The 14,042-nt window shown below is 37.6% G+C and overlaps 1 protein-coding gene across 2 annotated transcripts in view; it reads left to right on the top strand.

Annotated features, from left to right (window-relative positions):
* OSBPL10 (oxysterol binding protein like 10) overlaps positions 1-14,042 on the top strand; it is a 116,429-nt gene that overhangs the window by 19,973 nt on the left and 82,414 nt on the right. For both annotated transcript variants that reach the window (XM_063408685.1, XM_063408680.1), the window contains exon 2: positions 12,501-12,682. In XM_063408685.1, the coding sequence (XP_063264755.1) occupies positions 12,501-12,682 (182 nt within the window). The remainder of the gene's footprint in view (positions 1-12,500; positions 12,683-14,042) is intronic.

Below are 14,042 nucleotides of genomic sequence, written 5' to 3' on the forward strand. Positions count from 1 at the left end.
AAGTAGCAAAACCCCTCAATTTTCTCTAACCTAATAATTAGCCTAATGTACATGTAATCTGGTGCAGAAGAGTGTTTTCCTCTGGATGGTGGTTGGAAGTCTTAGCTTTTTTAGACTGCAGTGTCAAATGATTCTTCAGACTCCTGTTTATTTAGTTTTAGGTAGATTTAATGTAAACCTTTTAACACATCCCATTGCCAAACTGTTCTGCTTGTCTTCTCCTTCATCCCCCTCCTCTTCATTTCCTCTCTAGATTGTCTCTTGCTTGTTGGCAGCAGAGTGGTTGTAGTAAAACTGATGTTCTGTCTCAGTAAATCATGATGAGACTGTTCTAATTAATATTCACCAACATGTTTCTATTGAAAACTTTTACGTTGATGACATCTTTTTATTAAGACAGTTTATGAATCCTATCTAAACTTTTATGTTTTGTGTTCAAAAATAAAAACTGAGGGAAGAGAGAAGTAATAGTGAAGATAGTTCAGTGATTTAGCTTTTTAGTTCAATAATTACTATATACAAAATAGTGCAGTTGTTAGAATAGAATTTTCAGTAGAGTTGTATGTCTTTCCTCTGACTTTGAGGTTTTTGCAGTGTATCTTAAAACAACTTGGTTTCCACTAAGCAGTAAAAATGAATTTGAAAGAACCCCAATGGCCATTTTGCTTGCATTGACATTTATTAATTTTTATTTATTTATGTACAGATCAACTCCCTGAAGATTCCTGACTTACCACTACAGGCTGTTATTGTTGAATATGGGACTATATTTACCCGTGAGGAACATTAAGGTTTACCTACATAGATAATTTCCCTGGTTTTTAACGTGGAGACACTGAGGCCAAATAGTTTGGGCTGATAACAGGCTCCTTTTGTCTCTGTAATTGGCTTAAGATACAACTTAAACGATACTCCTAATTTCTGTGCTCTTATTGTTAAATTGAGCAAAAAGCAGTACTTGAAAGTAGCTGAACTACTCTACCGCTACTCTAATTGAAGCTAGAGTAGTCTTGTAATTTGAGCTACTTCTATTTGCAGTCTTTGCTGTCTGTTTTGTGGTCTGATTACCTGAATAGTTTGCCTGATGTTCATGCCTAGAGGTGTTAGGCCATCTCTTGGTTTGTCATCCAGTGCTTGTCTCCTTCTCAGCGTCAGTATTTGTGCTGTTGTCCAGGGTCATTCCTTGTGCCTTTGTTGTTTGTTTCATTAATATTTCAGTCCCTGAAAGTATTTTATCTCCAGGTGAAATCCTAACTAACATAGGGTCTGGCATAAAAACTCGGGGTCATGCTGGTTTTCTCATAGCGGAGTGCTTTTCTGTAGATGGTCTGTAATTCTTGGCAGCAAAAAAGAGCTCCAAAAATCTACAGATGTCTGAGGGTGCTTTTCTTAGATGGGACATAATATTCAGTAACAGTAGTGCTGGGTTAATTATATTAATTCCTCTTACCAGTGAGGAATGCAAGTTGTTGGAGAAGAGGGGAAGAGTTGGGAGGTACAAGTCAGGGCAACACAAACCAACTTTATCTCTGCAAATAAGGGTTCAATTCATCACCAGAGCACCATAAGAGGGAAGTGATAATAAACCTTAGGATGTGGCCAGTGGAAGATAGTGTGTATTAGACACAGGGTGTGTGATGCTATGAAGGTTTACTGCTTCCTTCATACATTTTACAACCTTCTATTAATGTAGTTCAGAGGGCAAGCTGTAGTTGCTGAGGTGAAGAAGAGGGTTGTGGGGATATTTCAAATGAATATAATTTTTTTGTTCAACAGGCTTTTCCAGGGGTGTTTGTGTTTGGGATTGCTCAAATAGCTGCAAATTGTAGAGAATTTCAATTACAGATGACAGTATTTTGAGATAGAACTGTGATTTAGACCTGGCTGACTCACACAAATTCAGTGAGTTGTGGTTTTCTTTAAACTCTGTTGCATGATAATGCTGATACAAAACCAGCAATTCCAGGCTCTGAGACTGTGTGTTGTGGGGCATTATGTTAGGTAACTGAATTTACTGTGAGTCTCTCATTATGTTTCATGAGAAACAGGCTGTCGAATGAATATATTTGATTAGTTTGGGAATGTTGTAATAGCAAGTAGCAGAAAGACCAAGCAAAAATGTCCTGGTTTAGGGCAAATTTGGGAGGAAACTTCCGAAGGGCTCCCTCTAGAAAGCAGATTCAAGTGGCCCATCTCCCTACGGTTCGGGAAAAGATTTCCTTGGTGAAAAGTGGAAAAAACCTGTTTATTCAACAAGCAAAGTATTCACAAGCATAAAAAAGGAATAATATTAATCAATAAAACCTCTTGCTGTTCTGAAGAGAGATTTGAGAGAATTTGAGATCTGAGATTTGAGAGAATTGAGAAAGTCCTTGCCGTTGGTTGTAGCTCAGCTCACCCAGTCTCTTATCAGTCCTTGTGCTGGAAGATGCCGCGTCCTGGGCCCCGGTGGGCCACAGGTGTGAGCTCCCGGTGTTCTGGGTTTTCAGTCCAGAGCAGGCTGATCAGCTCCAAGAAAAAGAAGACCCACAGTCCAGGGAACTTCTCTGCCTCAGCTAGCTAAAAACTAGCTAAAAGCAAAGGAGAGCTCTCTCCCGCTGTCCCTGCTGCAGACAACACAGTCTGGGAGAAGGAATGAGGAGAAGCAAGTGCAGTTTCTGAAAGCAGACTCTGCTGCTGCTCCCCGCCTTCATTCTCAGAACCAGTCTTAAAGGTGCAGAACTTAATATCCAGCATAAACAGAGCAGATGACTGGGGTACAAGCATCATAAAGTCATCCCAGGACAAAAGGTCATTTTCTCTAGTCAATCTGTGAAGTCTCCTGCAGGATGTGAAAAGCAGCAGCCGGACATCTCCATAAAATTCTGCCCTTGGTCAAATCTCACTTCATTATTGATTTGTTTTCATATATTACCATCTTGGAAGCATGCTCTGTGTGTGTACATGACCCTACTTAAAAGAGAGACTGTTGAAAGAATAATACATAGTAGTGTCAGTCACTGTTGGACTCATTAGTGCTCTGAACAGCTGCCTTCCCAGTGGCAGCCTTCAGTGCTGCCTTCTTTTTGATTACTTTCCTTCAGATTTGGTATTTAGTTTGTTGGAGAGTTGTATTTTTTGGTATGTTAGGCCAACTTCTAAGCTGTTTATTTAATTCTGTATTTTTTATAAGTATTTTGTGAAAGATGAAGGGATGCTGGGCACCAGGCAATTTTTGATGTGAAGTGTGCTTGCCAAACCTGTCAGATCTTTTGAAATGTATTACAGAAAGTGTCAAGCAAAAAAGTGACATGTTTTTTCAGAAGGTCGAATATTGCTGTATCGCTTGCAATTTTGGTGGGGTTTTGTGTTACAGAAGAGAACAGTGTTAGAAATGAGATGCTTTACATGGCCAATATATCAAGCAGCAATTCAATTTGATAATTGGTTAATTAGCATGGTAAAGTATGAGCAAAGGCAGCACTGGGTTCAGTGGTAGGGGTTTTCCCTTCTGACTGCACACCGATTGCTGGACTTGCTGGTATTTTATTGGCTGTATTCATACATATTCATAAGCTTTTCTGAGCAGTTTCTATTTCCAATTTTCAACGTCACTATTCAATACCTAACAATAGTAAATCTATGACAGTGGTGTTTGGTTCCTGTTCGATTTCTATACTCTATTGTGATCCATTTTAGATTTCAATATTCCAGGTTGTACATCTAGGATATGTATTCCAGGTGGTGGAGTCCAGCTTCCAGATGTGAGGTCCAGCTTCTGTTTTCTAGGTCTATCAATCTTTGATAGTGATGTCCAGTTTCCCTTTTTCAAGAACCATAAATCAGCGAGCTGAAATCCTTCCATATCCAGGATGTTTTTCACCATTCTGTGAGAAAGTCTTAAGATCATTCTTACTTTTTTCTTTTGTTGAAAGCCTTTTTACATTCTAAAACTACAGTTCAAAATTCTTTAATACAAAACAAGCTTCTAAAGTTATAATTCAAAGACTCTTATTACAGAATAGCTTGAGATTTATAAGAGGTAATTGCAAGCAAAGTTTGTTCAAAAACCTTCTTCCATACTTTCCTCCGTTGTTTATTAGAACTCATCTTTATAACTGACCCATGGCTGTGTTCTACAGTTACAATTACACAGATTCTCTTTATTTAGCTGGCATGGAACACACCTTTGTATTTCACAACAGGCAATAAGATTCCTGGCATAACTAGTATAATTCTGGGAGGTGTTTAAAGCTGTGTGGTAATGCATCTGTTTGCTAAGCAGCAGTTTTGATAACTGCTAATGTGAGTAGAGGGATTTACAAATATTAGTATGTAGAAGCTTCTGTAACAAGCTTGGTATAATTGATTGAATTGATTGTCTCATTACATATATATATTTTCTTTATTTTTGGGAAGAAAGATTTTTTTCTGATTTTTAGTGTGTGTCTCCCCCTCCCCCCATATTTAGTTTTGGAGAGGCTTTTTGTGTGTTTTCACTTTTGGATTTTCTTGGTAGGTGATTTGTTATGAAAATGAAAGCAAATTAGTTTTTGTCATTTACTTACTGACCCTCACCAAGTTTGGTAATAAGTTCTAACAGTTGTTTCTTTGGGTATCCTTAAGGTACTTTGCAACTAGAATATTCCTTGACTAACTTCATGCATTTTACCTCTTTGCATCCTCTTGAGGATGACTAGGTGAAAGCTAAACATTTGAATGTAAAGCTCAATTTAGCTACATTTAGGAATAACAGAAGAAAGTGAAGCACTTGATTTCTGATAGCTGCCTTTTTATTGGTGGGATTTTTGTTGCCAGTTGAGACAGGACAATACTGAACACAGACTTGGAGCAGAGAAGCAATTGTCCATATAGGCTGCAAAGTAGGTGTCTGTAATTTTAATTTCTCAAAGGACCAAAGCATTGCTCCTGGATAAAGTGGAAAGGTGGGATTGAGAGAAGATGAACCAGACAGGTTCCTTCCTTTCGGTATCCAGGTGACTGCAAACAGCTCCTGTGGACTTGAGTTTAATGAGAAGTGATTTAGCTACTGAGGCTTGTGTCATGCACAGCATTGCCTTCCCCTCAGATGGGGAATGAAGTTGGTGTGTGTACAGCTAATTTTCTCATGTGCGTTCCCTTGATCTTGTTCTAGAATCTCTCACAGACTTGTGTCTTTCTAAAGGTTAACATCCTTTCATTACAGGCAGATCATTAGAAATAACATGTAAGTACTTGATCCTTGTTTTGTTTTAGGTCTTTGTTGTTTTTATTATGAAGGAAAGCATACTTTCCTGCCTGGAAGCTCTGTTTTTAATCTGTGACCTGAATCGAGTTGGATAATAGCATTTCCAGAATTAAAATTACAGCAGCCCCTTTATTCCCTCAGTTATGTCTCTTTTCTCTTGACCTGCAGTACAAAAATTGAAGTCTGCTTAATTGTTTCGTAGTGAATTCTGAACAAGGAAAAGGAAGGTGGCAAGGATTGCTAAATCACATGAAGCAGCATTGGGTAGCCAGCCAGTGTGACGGGCTGTAGGTGCTGTTAATGTATCAAACTCAGCTGTGTACCTTTTGTTTGTCACTGAGTTGTGATTGCTGCCCCTCAGCATGGCCACGTTGTACTGAGGCGTAGATTAGTACGATGAATGTACTTCTCCACAATTCTCTAGGAATTCAAAGCCTGATGGGTACAAATGGAGGCATTATTTTTAGGCCTGTTCTCCCTCCCTCTTTTCCTGAAAAGGAACCCCTAAGCAATTTTTAATGTTTATCTTTAATGTAGGCTCTTTTCCCGTAAAATCTGGGCAACATATCCATTCGTCGCTACAGAGAAGTTCAGACAGTTGAAAATAATTGGCATTGTAAGCAGAGGTTGATGACCTGATGAGCTGATCAGTAGTAATTGTTTCTTCACTGAGAAAGAAGTGACATTCTGGCTCATAAAGAGGGCTTGCTGGGACTTGACAAGACAGGAAAGGAGATTTCTGTAATATTTTATTTGTGTGAGAATTCTGTGGATGTTAAAGTCACGAAGGACCTGATCAGCAAAAGCAAGCTGTTCATCTGTTAGCTGTGGATAATGCTTCCTCTGTTTCATCATGGCATTTTAGATGCAGAACACCTCTAAAAGTATCCAGCAAATTGTAGTTCATCTTGACTGAATTCAATATTGCCAAAAAATGACTGTTCTAGAAATTCAGTTTTCATACAGAGATGCTCAAAGCTGGTAAAGCTTTTAATGAATACTGTGGTTCTTAATTCTTTCTTATGTTAGAAGATGATAAATTGAGGAACCTCAGTGCAGAAAGGATGGTAGAGTTACTGAAATGTGAGGATGTTCTCCTGATCATCAGTCTTTAAACGACAACTTTGGAGATAATTTTTAATAATAAAGTCCTTGACTGTTGAATGTATGTGTGCTATGCTTTATCTTTATTGGCTTGAATAATTCCATTAATTTTATGGTTTAAGGTAAAAGGGGAAAAAAAGAAGCAGTTGTATAAATGTGGTGTTCAGGATGTCCTAATAAGATACAGCTTCCTGAAAATGAAATATTTCTCTGTGACATCTCATTCAATTACTGGAGCCATAACTTTTGCTTTTCTTTGACACAGTAATTTACTTTCTATCCTACAATTCTCACCTATTTTAAAATGACTTCTAAAAAAAGAGGAAGAAAATTACAGAATAGTTTGATTCCTTATTCTTGAAGATCTTCCTTTAGAGTATTAGGGAACCAGTGAAGAATATGTGCTGCCAGTGACTGGGGGAGATTGGAATGGAGCAAAATGAAAATGTGTTTGGAAACTCAAATGTTGAGAATTGTGGTTGAAGGAGAAGGTAGTGAAATTCTTCTGTTGTGAGCTGCATCTGTTCTTGAGTTAATTTGGTGCTGAAGTATGGAGCAGAGCATAGTATTTGTCACATTGTCTGGAATGATGAATTCAGCAGTCTGAGAAGGGAAAATACATAAGTTGTTACAATTCCAATGTGGTAGGGAAGGTGATGCTTCTTATCTGGGTTTTAAATCTATGTGAATATTGTCCTGTTTCAAATAAATGTATTTTATTTAAACAATTTGCATTTTTATGGCTAATGCAAGATAAAAAGCAGATCATAATGTATGTGTTGTGAGACTGGTTTAGAAGAAAAAAATGTCTGCAGAAGACCTAAAGTGGTGTTTTAGGAAGAAAAGTTCCTCTGTGTATCAATGAGTTCAGTAACTGGGAAAAAAAAAAATCTCCAAAAAGGTGAAACAAAACTATCCTGCTGTAGAAATAACCCAGCATCCCTTTCCATCCAGAAGTTCCTGCTCTGTTAGGTCATAATTTAATGAAAACAACTTTATTGTTCGGAAATTATGGAAAATTGAAAGATGTTTGTCTTCAGTCAGAAGGATTTGTCTGTGCTAGTGTGCAGTATTCAGACATCCATACCAATTTTCAGCACAAACTCTGGGATTAGACAGAGTCCAACTATGAAGCATGGACTCCAGTGTAGGCTACCAACCCAAGGACATCATTAATACAATGCTGCTTTCCAAAAGAGTTGAGGTTGTTCTAGAAGATGGAGTCAGAAATTGAAGATTTCACTGGGACTGTACTTGTCCAGCTGCAAAAGTCTATAAAAAACCTCTGTCACGTTATGGGTTCAAACTGGAAGTTGTACAAAATCCGTTCCAGAAAACTGACTTAAGTGGGAAAGAAGGACGTGAGGAGTATTCAAATTTCTAGGAATGCATTACACACTTGAGAGATTTAGCAATCCTACACTGAAAAATTCTTGGGATTACAGAGTAGTGAAAACATGGGTTCAGATGGTTGGATTCTGAGATGTGTTCAGAATAAGGGAGGAAAGGGAGAAACTTGTTCTGAGGTGTTTTTTCTGTTAGGAGCATAATTTTGGGTGCGTTGCAGGTTTGCATCCAAGTGACAGCTTCAAGGAGCAGCACACTATGTTATGATGTGCAATTGAATGATGAAATACATAGAAATGTGATTTATTTTTTATTATTTACTTAAGTATTCATTTCCACTGGGGAATATGGAAATGATTAATTTGACTGGAAATGGGAAAATTAAAATTCTTAAATCCAGTGAGGTGAGTAAATTACATGGGAAATGTTAGTGTCATGTGCTTCTGATACTTACGTGTTGCTTTTAAAATTAAAAAAAGTAAAATCTTTATTCCCTCAAATCTATTGTACTGGTGAAATGTCAATTTTTCTCATGGAAGACCTGTTAAGCTGCTGTTCTTTGTTGACAGACTCTAGTGGTAGAGCACTTTCATCTCCTGCTATACTACCAGCATTTTATCACTCCTTAAAGCATAGTCATTACTTTTTCTTGAATGGGGAACTAATAATAAATTATTGTAATACTATATAATTATATGAATAATTATATGTTATAATTATTGCTCTAATAAATGCTCATATTAGTGGAAGCAAATCCAGTTGAAATACTTGATTACTACAGTGTTTGACCCTTCCCTTCTAGGAATTCAAAAGGCAACGTTACACTTCCTAACATATCATGCATGTTCTGCTTGATATTTAATTTTTTTTTTAAATGACTATGAATGAATGAGTGAATGGATGAGGGGCATGGTGAAACACAAATGTTTTACTAAGACAGTTGTACAATTTATAAGAATTAAGATTTATGCAGAGAGGGCATTTATTTTGAAATATGGGATATAAAAGAGAAACAAACTGTCATCAGGCCATATTGACAAACCCCTCGGTGACTTAAAATGTAACAATTCTGGTAGTGTGAGACCTCAGCTTTGCAGAGTGTGGTGAATGTTTTTGCTTGTAATTGATGTCAGTTGGTAATGGGTCTGCATTTGGTTGGAATGGCAGAGGGGGAGTATCCTAATGGATCTCAGGAGCTTAAGGGGAGCTGGACCAGAGGATCAAGAAGCTTTGAGTCTCTGAATGGATTTGAATCTGAAGTGAGAAATCCATTGGCTTTTCTTTTGTGAAGTAGCCTGCATTTTCTTGCCTGTAATTTTGCATGTCTATTGTGAGCTGAGCTTAAGCAGTTAAAACTGCTTAAAATATGCTTAAGTGGTGAATTTCTATCTTACCTCTAGATGGACTCTTTAAAAGACTATTAAGTAAAAAAAAAAGTTACTCCGGTTTTAGAATAACAGAAAAATTCAGCTGTCTTTTGGAAGTTCTTTCAGTAACAATTGTTTCACAGTTTCTCTATAACACTAATTTTTTTGTATGAGAAGTATGACATAACTGGGCTCTGCTACCTTCTGTCTGACTGACTGTTTTCTAAAGAGTACATTTGTTTTCATCACTGGTATCTGAGATTTAATTAATCTGAGAAATATGACACCATGGGTAAATGAGGCAGTATGAGGAAGGCCAGTAGAGAAATAAGGATGAGGTGGCAAGATGAATCAGTTGTAGAGAGATTAATGCTGTTATTTCCCTGGTAGGCAGAACAAATGACTTCTGGAAGTTAAAAGAGATCTCTGTCCTTTTGGTTCAACTGCACAGTGTTTCTAAAAATGGGACACGTACCCTTCTCTTCTCTTCTGCTTTATATGTGTAATGCTTTTCCATCCTCAGTTAATGAAAGACTCTGGTCTCCATTTCTTCTGTGTTTTTGTGATGGTCTGAACTGGGTCATCATTTGGTCTGTGATGCGAGAAAATGTTTTTGAAAGCTGCTTCTGTTTTTCCAATCTCTTTGTGTTCTTCCCTCCTCCACCTCCTTTGTATGAAGCCTTGCACTGCTTGATTTGACATTTAATTCCTTATTCCTTCTCCTGGCTTTTTCTATCCTTTTAGCAGTTTTCAAAGAGTGTTATCTCCCTGCTTCTTTTGTAAGGCCATAGTTGTCTGTGCAGTTTATTCTTGTCTTTTTCTGTGATACCGCTGTGTGAAAGGTGAAGAGGGGAGTTGCACATCAAACCATAACCTTTGAAAAGTAAACGCTTGATTCTGTGTGATGTGAACAGTGTCAGGGCCAAGACGCTTGTGAAGAGTTCCCGGTTCTTTTGGGACAAGAAAGAAGGCAGGATACTTGCAGGTGATGTCAGGGTTTGTGAGAACTAGTTACCTTTTTCTTTCTCAAAATTGCTACTTGATTTCTACTGGAAACATTGCTTGCTTTTACAGGCTTCTAAGACATCATGACAAAAAACCTAAGGTACAAGGCCAGCGATGATGTTGTGTTTTTCTGAGATTGTACACCATAGGTTGTAGTTGGCTAGAAATGCAGTTAACATGACTGCTATAGCAGTGATAACAAGGATGTGGAAGGCAGCTGTCTCTGCATTTGGGAATTTGCACAAGTTGCTGCTGTCTGATGTCGTTATGCTGGTAAAGGTATATTCTGTACTCAAATGGCTGGTTTCCTTCCCTGGGGTAGCTTTAAGCCAATGCAGAGCCCATTTTTGTGGAGCTTACAGTCGTTCTGGGAGTGCTTTGCTGGTCCAGCATGCAGAAGTTTCTGAGCTGAAGTGCTTGTAGTGTTTATGTAACTTAATAGATTCTGTTCTAATAGACTCAGAGGAACTTTTTCCCCAATTCCTTTGGTCTTAATAGAAGAAGACACTTTTTCTTGGCTCTCTTTTTCTTTACCTTTTTTTCTCCTCTTGCTGTTGTTCCTCCTTTTGTTAATTGTAGAGCTGTACTTTAGTAACCACAATGGTGATTTCCAAGGTAGTAATCAATTAAAAAATGGCCAAAAAACAAAGGCTGAAATAAATTATTTGTACCTGAACAATAAAAGGACAGTGAAATTATAATGAGGATGGCACAAGCTTGGAATATATAGTCTAGACTTGCATGTAAAGTCTAGACTTGTTTGCTGAGCTCAGAGATGATGGAGAATAGCATTAGCTCTAGAGTCAAGCTACTGAGTAGTTTTCTCAGGGGCATGGCATCACTTCTGTCTAGTGCTCTGCTTTTTCTCTTGAGTATGCAACAGATACTCCCAAAATATCTGGAAAAATGAGTATGAGCAAAATTAAAATTTATTGTGAAATATGCAAGTCTGATATTAAAAAAAAAAAAGCTTTCCAGTTCTGATGTTTCTCCCTGTGGTTAAGTGCATCGTTTTCTCCTACTAAGCAACTTGAAGAGAAAAAGTGTTCTTTAAATGAAGGAGTAGTATTATAAAATCATTTAGAAGTCAAACAGAAGTTTATGAACTGGTACAAGTCAGTAAGGTTATCTGAAATTTTGGCGGTTTCGCTTTTAGGGCATCCTTATTTTTATCACTTCTATTGAAAATGTGGTTGTCACTCAGCTTGCCATTCCTCTAGTCCTTCTTTGTGTTGAAGATAACCTGTAGAGGGAAGGTGAAGTGATGTGCTGCATGGTTACAAATGGGAGGCTCTCCATTGGCTTCTTGAGGAAAAGGGTGGAAAAGTGCTTGCGAGAGATGGAGTCAGGGCACAAGTGAAGGGTGTAGTGATGCACTAACTTAAAATTCTTTGGGACAGGGTTGTTAATTTGTAACAATTGAAAGAGAATTTGATCTTTGCTCTGATGTGAAGGCAGCAGCAGTAGAGAGTTAAGAATAACTGCAGGGAAGGAAGGGGTCCCAAGCAAACGTCTGAAGCTCAGTAAATCTTAGGCAATAACTGCTTGCATCATGTCCATGTTATTTAGTGTGAATAGAGGAGCAGACCACCACCAGTAACTGCAGGCTGTGGAGACAATCCTGGAAATGTTCTGTGATGGGAAAAATTAGAGATGTTTTACATACAGGGATATTGGGAAAGAGCCAAGACAAAATGTGGTAATTTGAGCAAATTTGGGATATACAAAGCTATAGAAGAGGAAATAATCCCAGTTTCTGAAATATTGTACAGAAATTCATGACCTGTGGTAGTCTTATTTTAGAGGAACAGTCACAAATAGTGTGTATTACAAATGCCCATGTTAGTGGGGTTAGCCAGATTGTTAGGGGTGGTTTTTTAGAAGCAGGTAAGGGGGGTAACCTATGTTTGTGTGATCTTCACTTTAATCTGTTGAGGATTGTAGTAGATTGACCTTTATGAGAGCCAGGAGGTTGCTGTCTGTTCCTTCTTGGTCAAGGGTTAGTGTTAAATAATTGTTCTGTGTAACAGCATAGAAGATTTCCAGAGGGAAATGGAATTTAGCATCTGTGCAGTTGTCAAGGATGGGTTTATTTGTGGAAAAAATAAATGTTTTCAACTCTTGAGGCTGACATACCAACTTTGAAATACCTTCACTTCCATTTAGTGCACTTGGGCAACCCAGTTAGTTTATTTTTTGTTTGTATGATCTTTCAGTCCTAGGTGTTGGTTTATTGTGAAATGACTTGTGTTACGAATAAAGGAATCGATCATCTACCCCTGAAAAACCAGGCCTAATAACAATACCTTTTAAAATTGTAATTACAAAAATTACTTCAACCTCATTTATATATTTATAACCTTGATTTAAGATCAATCTGTGCCCTTTGTTGGGTAAATGCATGAAAAACTTCTGCGGAAATAATATATGCTTGTAATTTCTTTCAACAGGTACTTTGTGCTGGACTTTGAGACGGGGATTCTGCAGTATTTCATGAATGAACAAACTAAAAACCAGAGCCCAAAGCCACGAGGAGCCTTGTCTTTAGCTGGAGCTATAATATCGCCCAGTGATGAAGTGCCACACATGTTGGTGGTCTACTCTGCTAATGGAGAGATGTACAAGTTAAGAGGTACAAGTGCTGCTCACAGTGACAGCTGAATTGTTCTTTTCTTCCTGCATCTCTTCTCTCATGTCTCATTTCTCTTTTACTTCCCTGTGCTGTCATAAAGTAGTGGCTATACAGCTCTGTTATTACATAGTATGTTTTAATACATGGTGGAGGGGTAGTCTGGAGTTAAGTACATGTGACTTTACAATGTATAGACTTTCCGTCTGGAAAGTACCTCAGGGTGGCTTCTGGGATCTGCTACTGTGGCATTTTGATTGAATGCTGTATCTTACTTGCTTCCAGAGAAAGAAAAATCTACTTTTATTGCTGTCATAAAACAGCATAACATTTGTTTTCTAGTTCTTCCCTGCCACCATCCTGCAGATAATGTGCAGTAATGAATCTGATGATGGGTCAGAGAAGGGAAAAATGCCAGTGAGAGGCTGCTATTATGTTCTTATCAGTCTTGGAGTAATTGATTGCACTTGTAATGTAAAATTTTCCTTTCCCTTGTTCCTGAGTATAAGACAGATAATATAGAGTATACAGGCATTACTTTGGAATATTTACAAAGAAGGAATAAAAAAAGGAAAGGCAGTGTTCTGATTTTAAGGTATTTTCAGTATGGTTGATTGATCATGATACTTCCAAATCAAAATAATTTATAAAAAATAAACTGTTATTAAAAAAAAAAAAAAGAGACACATAATGCAGTGTAACAGAAGTATTCTTAGTTTTATTCTGACCATAGTTTATCTGTTGTCCAGCAGGACTGAGCATGCAGGAGTCCCCTGTAGTACAGTGAGTTGCTCTTTCATACGTGGAACTGAATTCAGAAACAACCAGGGAGAATTTCTGTTAAAATGCTTTGAAAGTTGCACAGCTAGAAATCACGAACACTTGTTGTTTCATTATGCTTTTCCAATCACTTGAAATTATCAAATGCTTACAATATGCTGCTTTTAATTTAATGATGTCTATGAATTTTTATGCTGAGTTAATAACCATTAAGATACTCAATAGCAGAGGAAGTAAGAGAAAATATTTACTGAAATTATCAACTCTGTGTTGCCATTCTTAATGAGGATTCCTGTAGTAGTTTAAGAAAAAAAAAAAACAACTCTCTCCTAAACAGACTCACTATATTACACAGGAACCATCTGAGATCAGACAAACTCTTCAATGATTTTTATAGCTGCTTTTTAAAGATGCACGGGGAAAATAGTGAGTTTTATTCCTGTGTCTTTAAGTTGCATGTGAATGACATGGGTTTAGAGAGAGATTTAGTTGAACTCCATTAAAAAAGAAGCACTTCAGTGTCTGGGGAACTGGTAGCTTATCTGGTAGCTGATTGACAACCTGAGTGTAGAGCATTTGTGGA

The sequence above is a fragment of the Prinia subflava genome, chromosome 1 (genome assembly GCF_021018805.1).
Source record: "Prinia subflava isolate CZ2003 ecotype Zambia chromosome 1, Cam_Psub_1.2, whole genome shotgun sequence".
In the NCBI taxonomy this organism is placed as follows: domain Eukaryota; kingdom Metazoa; phylum Chordata; class Aves; order Passeriformes; family Cisticolidae; genus Prinia; species Prinia subflava.